Source organism: Gordionus sp. m RMFG-2023, chromosome 3, assembly GCF_954871325.1.
Source record: "Gordionus sp. m RMFG-2023 chromosome 3, tfGorSpeb1-WG-v2, whole genome shotgun sequence".
Lineage (NCBI taxonomy): Eukaryota > Metazoa > Nematomorpha > Gordioida > Chordodea > Parachordodidae > Gordionus > Gordionus sp. m RMFG-2023.
The window spans coordinates 16075243-16088262 of NC_088777.1; the positions used below are offsets into that span (position 1 = coordinate 16075243).

At 23.9% G+C, this 13020-nt stretch overlaps 1 protein-coding gene across 2 annotated transcripts in view; it reads left to right on the forward strand.

The window, feature by feature from the left end:
- The first annotated feature begins 2148 nt into the window (after positions 1 to 2148).
- LOC135925839 (eukaryotic translation initiation factor 4B-like) overlaps positions 2149 to 13020 on the forward strand; it is a 39112-nt gene continuing 28240 nt past the window's right edge. For both annotated transcript variants that reach the window (XM_065461360.1, XM_065461359.1), the window contains exons 1-7: positions 2149 to 2268; positions 2335 to 2418; positions 2484 to 2668; positions 2858 to 2950; positions 3149 to 3200; positions 9408 to 9510; positions 10896 to 10969. In XM_065461360.1, coding sequence (XP_065317432.1) covers positions 2256 to 2268; positions 2335 to 2418; positions 2484 to 2668; positions 2858 to 2950; positions 3149 to 3200; positions 9408 to 9510; positions 10896 to 10969 — 604 coding nt within the window. In that variant the 5' untranslated portion in view covers positions 2149 to 2255. The remainder of the gene's footprint in view (positions 2269 to 2334; positions 2419 to 2483; positions 2669 to 2857; positions 2951 to 3148; positions 3201 to 9407; positions 9511 to 10895; positions 10970 to 13020) is intronic.

Here is a 13020-nt window from a genome sequence, read left to right on the forward strand (position 1 = left end):
AATCTCAGGGGGCTCAACTAAAAAAATTTTAAGGGGGGCGAAGCCCCCCCTTTATACCCCTAATTTGCTGGCCTTCGGCCGGGTTTTATATTAATATATCATACATTTTTAAAATTAACTAACTCTAAATAATTATTCTGAATGTCATTTATTATATTTTGCATCAAAATACACTAGCATTTAAATCATTAAAATAATACAAGACATTTCTAAAAATAATATTTTTTAATACAAAATCATTTTCGATCGTTGATATAAAAAAATTTTGCGCCTAAAGAATTATAAATGATAAGAAAGTTTAATTAATTCATATATATGTATATGCCTCAATTAATAATGGTTTTTGTAAACTACATAATATAATATAATATTAGCAACTTACATTGACAAAAGGTCATGAAACGAATATAACTCTATTACCATTTTAGACAATGTTTTTTAGAATAGACTAATAAAATTTTTTTTATAAACCTTACCAAATCAACAATTCTTGAAGAAGAGAATATAAACGACCAATCCAATTCATAAAACTATATGGTGGTTAGAGCTTCCTCTTAGATGACATGATGGAAGCTAGATAAGTAATCGAGAAAATTATTGTATGATATTAAATCTCTATAAGATTATCTTCCATTTTTAATGGTATATAAACGACTACACAGTTGACCATTATTGCTTATCTAAAATATGCAATCATATGCTCTCAGCGTAGTAATAATTTTAAATTACATAGCCACAAAAATAATAGATGCTGGTTAATTTGCAGTCATAGGCATGACACTCACAATGGTAACCCATATCAGAATTTTTTCTGTTAGATAAATTGATAAAACAAAAACACTAAAAACCTTTAGAAGAAATTATGCAAATATATTGAAGCTTGAGTTATTTACACGGCAAAATGCCATATTAGAAATGAAACATTTTGTAACTACAAAATAAGAACCAGAGTGATATCATGAAAGTAATTAAGATTTTATATATTATTGTCGCACCATCTCTAGTTGGTATATTATTTCTTAAAATAATAGTAGTTTGATATAATATTAAAAATATATTCGTATTAAAAATTTAACTCAAATCTATATTCCGAAGAAGAAAAAAATAGCTTCCTAAAAACACGTAAAAAAGAGAAGAAAAGATATCTAATTTATTACATCCATTGTAGGATGAATAATAATACGCTTAATTTTATTTTTATTGTAAATAAATAGATGGAGTTAAATATTTGTAAGCGAATTATTACTTATATTTATTATCAAAAGCATTTATTAGTAAAGTTTTAAAATATTAACTGTAATATATTATATAACTGTCAGATACGTCTGTAAAAGTGGCATTTTACTTAATATTTTATAAAAAAATATATATAATAGAGGATTATAAACTATATGTCTACTTACTTTTTTAAATAAATCTCATATACTTATTTGGATTTGGACCTTGAATATAATTTTAGGAAGAGACATGATAATTAAATTTAAAAATCAATAATATACTTGATTAGTGATTTTGAAATCGGCTAAAATATTAAATTATTAATTTTCAATTAATAAATGATTATATATATTTAAGTAGGGTTATATATTAATTTAAATAATAAAAGTCAATTAAGCTTCAACTGTTAATGCTAAATTAATATTTAGTGAGTGATATCGTTATATTTTTAACATAGAATTTGATTGCAACTGACATAGTAAATTTATATGTAATAATCTAATCTAATAATTAAAATAGTTTTCATTTAATAAAAATTAACATAGTCTTATTAATTTTTTAATAAAATTAAATCTATATATTACTCAATAGAATTATAAAAGAAATTATTCAGAGGGCAATTAAAAACATTTATTTTTAGCTCAAGGGGATATTAAGGAACCATAAAAAAATTTTTTTTTGCTTCAGGAGGCTATTCAACTTTTCAAGGTAGAGGTTCTATTTTTAAAAGTAGGGTTTAACAACTGCCATTTACACCATTTTGACTGACAAATTATATTTTTTTAAAATATTTTTATTTGTTATAAAATTACCTACCTATCTTTGTGTTTATCTAGAATATTTTCTATCTATGCTTTCATAATATCCTTAATTAAATTTAAGAAATTTTTAAATTAATATCCTTTATACATTAAAGATTTTTCGAGCTAATTTGGAATCATTACTTATTTTCATTTTCCTAATATTTATAAAAAAAATTTCGATTGGTATTATATAAAAAAATTTATTAAAATTAATGGCATTCAATATTTGCTGAAATGGCTACATCTGGTAGATATATATTTATAAATGCACTATTTTTTATTTTTAATTAAAAATTGTTATTTTTGTACACAGGAAAAAAGAAACCTAAGAAGATACCCATAGAACTTGGAACTTCTGTTTCATCATGGGCCCATGAAATGGAACATAATAAAATAGGTAAAATTATTCAAACAATGAATAGCAATTTATATAAAATTTTAAAAAACGTAATTTGCATTTAGATTCCACTCATATTACCTATGGATGTAATACAGCTAAAACTTTCCCATCTGCTCCCAGAGCTGCTTATGAAAATATTGAGGATTTTAGCCATATACCTGATAAGCCACCTTTTAGAATACAATTAAAAAATTTACCCTATCTAATCGAAAGCTCTCAAATTGAAAAATTTTTTGAAAAATTAAAGGTATCTGATAAATTTTGTGTAATAGATAAAATTTTTATAAGATTATATTATTTTATAATGTAACAAGAAAAATTTTACTGTAGATTTATGATCATATATATTACCTCTTGAAAAAAATATATTACATAACAAAAATATATTGCCTATCATATATTAAAAAATATCATATATAAAATAAAACCTATTCAGATAACAGAACTTAACTTAGGTACAAAGGGTATAGGACAGATTGAATTCAATTCCAGAAATGATATGATAGAAGCTATGAAAAAGAATCAAGATGTTATTACTTTTTTAAAAAAAATTTCTTTATATATTTTGTGTAAACTAAGTTTTATTAATATACCCTTGATATCCTAATTGCAATTTTTTTGAGGAATTGGCTTCCCTATTTATTCAAGGAACTTTTTAATCCACACATTTTATTATAAATAATAATATTATAGAAACCTTAATTCAATTATTTTATATTTTGATTAGACGTTGAGTGGAAGGACAATAAACATTGAAGTAGCCACCTACATGCCTTATGGTTAGCACCTTTATTATAATTTTAATTGATATGATATTATTTTTATGGCTGACATTTCTGTTAGAGGTTAATCAGCTTGAATGACCTAGAAAATGTTTAAATTGAGCTGGACAACTTGTGGTTATTATTTTTATGGGCCAAGCCAAGATCTAACATTTTTTAAAGCTTACAATTAGGTTAATTTATGACTTTCCCTCATAAAGGCAAAAAAATATATAGACTAAGCTGTAAAACTCCGAATAAAAGCCCCATTCTGGTTTAGGCTGCACTGACCTCTAATTTAATTCTTGAATGGTATACTAGATACCAACACCCTATAGATTTAAAATGTGGCACATTTACTACTAAAATTAGAGACCCGAACCATTATTTATGACGGTTTAGTTTGGTTACGATTCAGTATGTAAAAAATTATAATGATTACAGTTTGATTACTGTTCTTATGAAAAAAATCTATAAAGGTTCGGTTTGGTTCAGCTAATTATAAAGGTTCATTACGGTTTGAAATTTTTTTTATTGAAGTAACACCATCGTTTAATTTATTTTTATTATAAGCATCTATGAATTATATATATAAAAAAAATATAAGATTCAAAATAACTTATTTTTAAATAATTATTTGAATGTACAATAATATATTTTCTAATATAAATGGATTCTTTTTGTTCGTTATGACAACAACACAAATTTTACAGAAACTTGTGTTGCAGGAACCACCAGTACTATAAGAGCAAGTTTATATAATTCTGGATATTCAAATTATTTCCATTTCTAAAATATAAAAACTAAAAAAGTTTGAACAGGTTTAAGGTTCTTTTTACTCCTATAAAAAATAATTATATCGGTTTGGTAATTATGGTTCAGATATTTATAATGGTTTAATGGTTCGTTACGGTTCACTCTGGGTCCCTGATAAAAATATTAACTTAAAATAACAATTTTTTTAATTAATTTTTTTTATATTCCATTAAAAAAATATTTGTCTATAATATCAAATAATTTTAAAATAAATATTAGATTTTTGTTTTTAATTTTATTTAATTTTGTTACCATATTAAATAATTTTTGCCCAAAACATTAATTTTCTATAATTACACTACCCATTCTCAACAATTTACTCCTCAATCATACCCTAATATTTTAGGGCTACACTGACCCACAATTCTTTCTCTAATCCGATATTTATTTCAAATATAACTGATTTGATACAGATATTTACATTAATTTTTTTTTCAATATTTTATATAATATAAGACTAAGAATACTAAAAAGAATATTAATTTTTTTAAAAGCATTTTATTCAAAATATTTACTTATCCGGGTTCTTAAAAATTAAATGTGCTCAATGCTTTAAAATGCTATCTTTAAACTTGTGGAAACTTTTTATAATAAGTTATACATATAGTTCCATATTATTTTTTTAATAATCACCAGAATGTTTACTTATCTATTTTAGTCTTAATTTAAATAAGTGTAAATTTATATGCCAGAACTAGTGTTTTTAAATGGCACGTTTTGATCCTATTTTTAAAAACGGCTAACTTGATATTTTATCCAGAAAAATATTACTCAAACCTGAAGATTTTGCTCATAGAAAGAAAAAAAGTTTAGACATATTATCAAAATCTCAAGGCTTAAGCAATATTTTTCTGGCTAAAATATTGGTTTAGCCATTTGGAAAAATCAACTCAAAAAGAGGGGTTTAACAACATTAGCCATAACACTATATATTTATATTAAATTTTATGTATTACAAACTATCTTTATTAGAATTCAAAGTAAAAAAAAATTAAATATCAATATCAATTAATAAATTATATAAAAAAATTAAAATTATAACATTGGATATTTTTCTTATAAAAATAAGAACCTCAAGTTTATGTGATAATTAGTTTCTCCTATCAGCTAAATCTAGGGTTGTATAGCGACTTGATTTTAGCTGACTTTTAAAAATGACTAACCTCATATTTTATTTAGAAAAATATTATGCAGGCTTTAAGATTTTGGTCATATACATATATTAGCAAAATCTTAAAGCAATCAATATTTTTATTGGGAAAATATTGAATTTGCCTTTTTTTTAAAAGGGGCTCAAATTGAACCATTTAACAACACTATATATCACCAGCTATGCTAAAGACTGATTTTGATAGAACACTTGTTGCAGGAGACACCCAATATTTAGATGAATAGATTGCCAAAGTTGGAAACCTTTGAGCCTTAACCCTCCAATAATTAACAGGATTAATCTGAGATAAAATATTGATATCTTGATTAATTAATCAAATTTAAATTCACAATTTTTATTTACTATAAGTTTTTCTTAGACATATAATTTATACACAAAAATTTTGTATAATTTTCTTTTATAGTAGTATAAATTTGATTCTTCTATCAATTGGGAGTTATGAGGATTTATTACAAGAAAGGGAAATTACTTTAGAAATAAATAAAAAATTTGTATAAATTGGTATCTAAATTTTTAAAAAATATTGGCCAATATTTTTTCTAAAATTACAATGTCGATGCCGATCCAATACTTATATCAATATTTTACTTTCCTAAATTGAATTAAAACAAGATAAGCAGCATATTCCTATTATATTACTAGCATAAGTATGAAAACCAGAATATTTTGTAAAACGTGAAGAAAAAGTATTTTAATATATTTTTTGACACCCAGAACTAGGAATGAAAAAACCGATTTTTTATTTTCTTAAAATTTTTTTTATTGCTATTATATTAATATATTGCAAATTTTTTTATCTTCATAATCATTTATATTTATATTTAATTTTAAAATACAATAAATTTAACATTACATAATAAAAGACAATCAAGTATTCATTTACATTCCTTCATTGAAATATATGGTTATTGAATTTTGTAAACAAAATTATAGGGAGTTGGTGCATGCTCACTCATGATGTTGATGTTAGAAGTAAAATTCCATTTTCTGCTTGACCATTTATCATTCTTAAACTATTATGATCTTTTAGTCTGCTACTTGAAGAAAATAAATATACCTGAGCAAAATTTACATTCATAAAATTCCAATATTTCCCATTTTCTCCAGCAGTAAAAGTTATTGTATTGACCATGAAATTTGTATTATGGGATATTTTAATTTAAAGAATAAAAAAATTAAGAAATAAATAAATATCGAATTAACTGATATATTTCTTATTTAAAAAAATGGATAAAATATATATAATTATAAAAATAATTTACATTGTATAATATTGAAATCTTCACTCTTTAAAGGAGTCTTGGTTTGGTATAGTAAAAATATGAGGGTCCTAGATCTGGGCTAACATCCCTGGAAGGAGATACTTAAGAATAATAAATAATTTGTAATATTTTGAGATAATTTTGATATTTATAAATAATTTCAAATAATATGAATAATCGATCAAATAAGTGCCAAAAAATAGATAATATATTTTTATTTGATTTGAGTCTTGTGATTCATATTTGTAAAATACGAATATCAGATAACAAATAATTTGTTTTAAGTAAGTACTACAAAAATCATGAATTTTTTGGGGACAAATAGACCTCATTTTAATTTAAAAAATTTTAAAAATGCATAATCTGAAAACTATTAGATATAAATTATTTATAGAAATTTTACTTTATTTTTGAATCTCTTTATAATATCTTAGAATAAAGTATTGTAATATAAATATTTTAGTGAGATAACAGTTATAAAATGGGGATAGATTATGCGTAACCAAATTTAACACTAACTTTACCATTCAAGAATCAATGGCAGAGTTGTTAGCACTCATATTTAAAAGTAGTTAGCTACCACCCCCACTCCTCCCACTACTATATTTTTTAATGGAGATAGCTCTTTTTAAGTAGATTGCCAATCCATAGCCACTACTTTGATTTTCGTTTTTTTAGAAAGTACACAAAACAATCTTATTTTTTTATCCAAATTTTTTTATTTATATTAAATAATATATCAAAATATTTATAATCTTTTATTAGTTTTTAAAAGTAATAAATTTTCTAAATTTGAATCTAACAAACATCTACACCTCTCCCCTCTGTTTAGCAATGCTAAACAGACACTCAACAGGAGCACTAGAGGGAAGCAGAGTATTGTATTTTAAAAATATCAGGAAATTTATCAAAAATAGTATTGTTATCATTATTTGAAAAATATTTGTCCAATATATTATCTTTCTGATGATCAATTCATGGAATCCAAAAAATTTTCCAAATCATTGCAGGGTTCCTGTTAACTAGTAGCTATTTTTGCATCAGGAATTTTTTTTCTTAAAAAATTAATTAATTTGTATTTTAGTTCCATATTTTGTGCATTTTTTATCCATTCCCAATTTAATTTGAATGCATGATGGATAATAGCCACTATGATATTTATATTTTCATCAATATAAACATTTAAAAATCTGCAATATAGTTATTTAAATAGATAATTTATTTTTTATTTTGATTTCTTCTTCTATGATGTCTGGATACATAATATCAAAAACTATTTTTTATCATGGATCTATAAAATGAATATCGATATGACTTACAAGAAATTTTCAATATAAAAAGAAAGAAAAACTAATATTTTAACTGAAGATCCAGTATAAAACTCCCCTCAACATTTAATATTGCATAAATTTAAAAAAATAAATTTTTATTTTTATTGAATTTTAAATAACAAATAGATATATTAATATTTAAAAAATAATTTTATTTATACATTAAATTTAAAAGAGTGGTGGAGTGGCACTCCTCCACTCCAGCCCTAAAAGGAGCTAGCTTTTGCTCCAGCCCACACTCCTGGTTTTTAAAGGTCTTGGAGCGTCGCTTTTTAACAACTCTGGAATGGATTAGGTTTGTTAATGTTTTTGCATTACAATTATTGGTTTCACATATTTAAAAAATATTTTATAAAATTGGTATTACCATAAGTCAAATATTATATTATGCATTCATTAATTGTATTATTGAATCTCAAAAATATAATAAATTATATTTTTATTATGTGCAATGCACAATGAATATTATTAATATTCGTTTAAATCATTATTATCTCTTAAACGGCTCAGCATATTCTACAGTAAAACATACTTCCGAATTTTAGAGCTCTAAAATACCAATTACATATAACTAGACCCACGAGTTTCAACAATCCAATCTGTTCACTGTTATAATATTTTTTTAATTGCTAATAAATTTTTTTGAAAAATAAATTAAAATATACACTTCACTAGAAATTATCTTGGCATTGCAATTTTATACTTATCATGTATAAATATAATTTTATTAAATATAGTGGACATAATGGATCTTCATAAATTCAACGTCAACCTAGTCGTAGAAAAAACTTTTTTACTAAGTGTGCTAGTTGCTGGAATCCAATTTTTTTTTAGCTAGCATGGAAAAATTAGGAAACTCGATCCACCTTTTCTCTCCAGAAATTTGGAACATCCATATCTTGTGAATCGCGTTTTCCGAGAAAAATATGGCATTGACATTCTTATTCTAAATCACTTAAAGTTGAAATTATTTGTCTAAGTTGTTTAAGGTTCATTTGCTAATTTTGCTAAATATGTTTATTTGAATATTTCATGTTAATTTTTAATCACTATATTTACTTCCCTAATATCATCATGCTCTATACTTTTAAGATGTTTTATAATAAATTCTGATGCTAACATCTAGATTATTTTTGAAATAATAAATATTTTAAATAAATGAACATACCTATATATTATTACTTGCAGATCATAAACGGGAAATGTAACGCATACTTTTTTAAGCATATTTTTCTTTATTTCCGAGCTTTCATTATCATTTACTATTAAATTTGTTTCAATTTCACTTCTAAGAAGTGATATAATGTCTAGGTCTTCTTGTATAGATAGAAGTTCAACTATTTCTTTGAATTTTGAAAGAAAAGCTAATAGTTCTACTAGGTCTGATTCATAACCTATTTTTTTCAAAGCGTTATTAATTAAATTTTATTTGCTCCAGATACGCTTTCAAATAGGGCTATGCCGATCGGCATATTTTTCACCGATCCGATATTTACATTGATTTTTTCACCGATCCGATATTTATATTGATTTTTCACCATCCCCCTTTGAACCAATTGTAAATAAGAAATCAATATATTTTATCCAAAAATATTACCAAAATCAAAAGGACTAATTTTTTTTATATTAATATCGTTTCCATTAGATAACAGATCCAACAATTATGGCAAATATCAATATCAAACTGATGCACCTTGGAAATTTCAAGATACTAATAATCCATCCTTCAATTATGAAAACAGATCCAGGTTATATTTTAAAAAGTCGCTTAATTTAGGATCTAATTTCACTCTTAGTGAATTTAGTTAAGGCCTAATCTTCCTTACCTCTCATTTTTAAAAAAAACTCCAAAATAACTTTAAATTTTTTTTTTATATACCATAGTATAATTATATATTTCTTTTAAAATCGATCAAAGTGGAGTTGGAGGTCTATGTAATAAAGTGACTGTTTTAAATGATTAATTTTTTGAATGTTCTCTTCATTGTAGCTGCACAATACCCGTATTTGGCTGCTGATAACTGTTGTATAATTATCTTGGAATTATAATTTAAGCATTGAGTAAATTAAGAAAAAAAGGTGTCATAAAAGGATTAAGACTTATACATATATTAAGTAGAAATATTTGGATCGAAATGAAATGCACAAATCGGCAAATATCCTATTCCACTTTTCTTTCAGATCTCAAACTAATTTCTATTTAAATATTTGCCACTACCGATTTCTTTATTACAAACATTCCAAGGTGCTTATGTATTAGATAGTTGTCAGTTCCATATATCGTGCATCTCGAATTTTTTTGAATATATAATATAAGAATACCGTTAATATTGTTAAAAATAAAGTATAATTATCAGAGAAATCTCTTATACGGCCATACTAGAGCCTTTTAGCATCTTAATTGAACATTTAATATTATAAAAAAATTTGAACTAAACATATCTCATGGTTGGGCAAATTTTCAAAAAAATTTATTCCAATATAAATATATACAAATACATTTAAAAGAAAGTGTTTTAATGTAAATACTAAATACATCCGAAAAAATATAATACTTTGACGAAATCCAAAATTGTCAAATTACGTTTAGAAGCTCTTATAAAATATAATACTCATTTTAAAAATAAAATAGGATTTAAAATAGATGTTAGTTTTTTTGCTAACTTGGTTCCATAATTAATATTTGGTGAAATTATAATATAAACATATAATACTTTCTTTAAATATTTAAAAGATATAGTTATAATTTATAGGATAGGTTCTAATTCGCTGAAAATTGGGAATTCTAGAAAAATAAATTTGAAATTAATAGTATTAGATTCTCAGGGAATTCTCGATTTTTAAAAAAATTCAATTTAATCTATTAATATTAATTTAAAATTGACTTAAAAATTTTCTAGGAGATTAAGCCCAAATTTTTAGCGATTTAGATTTGGAACCAATACAATTAGTAAGCAGATGATAAAATTATAATCATGAACACTCGAAATATTCCAATTTTTAAAAACAATATTTGCAACGTTCGATTTTTGGCTTCTATCTTAAAAATATCGCTAAAACACTCTGGTATATAGCCTTATTTATCCTTAGAAATTTACAATATTTGTTAAAATTAAAACAAATGTATATATAGAGACAGCAATCGAAGGGGTAGTGATTATGCAAGCTCGAATCGCAATAGTCAAAGAAACTATGATACATCTTATGGTAAAATTTGCTTGATATTTGATATAGTCCTAGATCTCTACTCATTTTTGTGTTTATTCATTAGACAAAAAATTGTTCTGTTCTTTTCGGTTCCCAGAAAAAATATATAATTTTAATCTTTAATCAAGGCCAAGAGGGTATCAAAAAGAAAAATGCCCACATGGATAGTGGAAATGTTAATTTTTAAAAATAAAGTATAAAATAATTATTCTAATTTAGTTTGTTGAATAGAATAATACTCATACTTTTGGTAATAGAAGGCATCCAAAATTTTAATCTCCTAGTAGTTTTTGAGATATCAATTGTCAATCAAAAGTGTCAAAGAATACCTTTTTCGAAAAATACGATATTTCAAGAATTGAGATAGGTTAATATGGTAAAAATAAATTAGGGTGTTTTGTAACTGTATAAGCGCTTTGAAATATTAAAATATTTTTTAAACCTTATAAAGTTTGAAGACTAAAAACTCCAGGTGTTTCGCTTTCCTAATTTCTTTGAGTTTAATATTTTATTATACACTTATATTATAGCTATTTATAAGAAAATTTGAAGTTGAGATTTTTGTCAAAATAATAGATTCTTTATTATAAAATTGTTTCCTATCAATAGTCTTTTATAATTATGTCATTTAACTTCTACTAATATGCAATTACATTGACCTCCATAAGATAATATTAAATGTAAGAAAGTTATAATAATATATAATTCAAATAGTGTAACCTTTTAAAATATATATAAACATTCAAATATATATTTTAGTTATTGCGATTTAAAAAATATAGATTAATATTTTTTCCAAAATAGATGGCGCTCCTATATTAATGAATTCTTAAAATTATTACTTTTTAAATTTATTTTTATTCTTAAGCATGAATAATAAAATTTTTCAGCATTAATATCATGAAATACTTAGCTGCGGTTATAATCATCTTTTTCTAGGAAAAAAGTTAAATTTTTGTTTGTAAAAAACGTTTGCCACATTTATTAAAAATATAGTGTTCTATCTCTCGACTTATATAATATTATTTCATGATATTAATACTGGAAATATATATAGTAGCGCGATCTATTTTTGAAAAAATATTAACTTCACTAAAAAAATCAATAGCTGTTTTAAGTATAAATTTTTTACAAATAGATTGGATCCCTTAGATATAAAATTTATAACGTAAATAAAAACCACATTGTTTTAATTTTTTTAATATATACTAAAAGGCCTTTAACAGAGGTACAAAATGGCACCTAAATAAACCTTATTGTGTAACTTATCCAATTTTAAAAAATAATTTGGCACTTTTGATAATTGACATCAGGCTAAAATTTTGGATACATTCTAATGACATTCACTCAATATGCAAAATTTTATCAAAAAAGATCGGACCGAAAAGTTATTGATTGGGTATGGAATTCCCTTACATTTGTTATTATCATAAAAAATATTCCATGCGAAATTGTAAAGCCTTAGAGGGTATTATTAAAATGAAGGCTAAAAGTATATGTATTATATCTACTACTTTTTATAGTAGATAAATTATTCCGTCTCTGAAAAAGGTTTAAAAAGTAGCTTTCAAATATATATCTTCAAATAAGCTTAGAACAATATTTCCATATTCACTGTTCTAAAAGTTTTAATGACTATTAGGGCTGTGCGGATCTACATATTTTTCACCTATCCTATATTGGTTGTAAACCGATCCGAGATTTATATTGATTTTTCACCATCCCTTTGAACCAAATGTAATTAGAAATCAATACTTTTTATGCAAAAAAACGAATTATGCATTTAATTAAAAAAAATTTTTCTACAATAATTAAAAAAAATTATATAGATAAAATAAATATATTTGATAATATATACATTTTATGTTGAATATATAAAATTATAATATATTAGATTTTTTAAAATAAATTTGAGAGCCTCTAGATTTTCTGGCAATAAGCTTCTACTATGTGGACTATCTATATCCCCTGCCCTACTGAAGGCAGACTCAGATGGGACACTTTTTGCAGAAGGGGCAAAAAATTTACATGCAAGTTTAGACAAAGTTTAA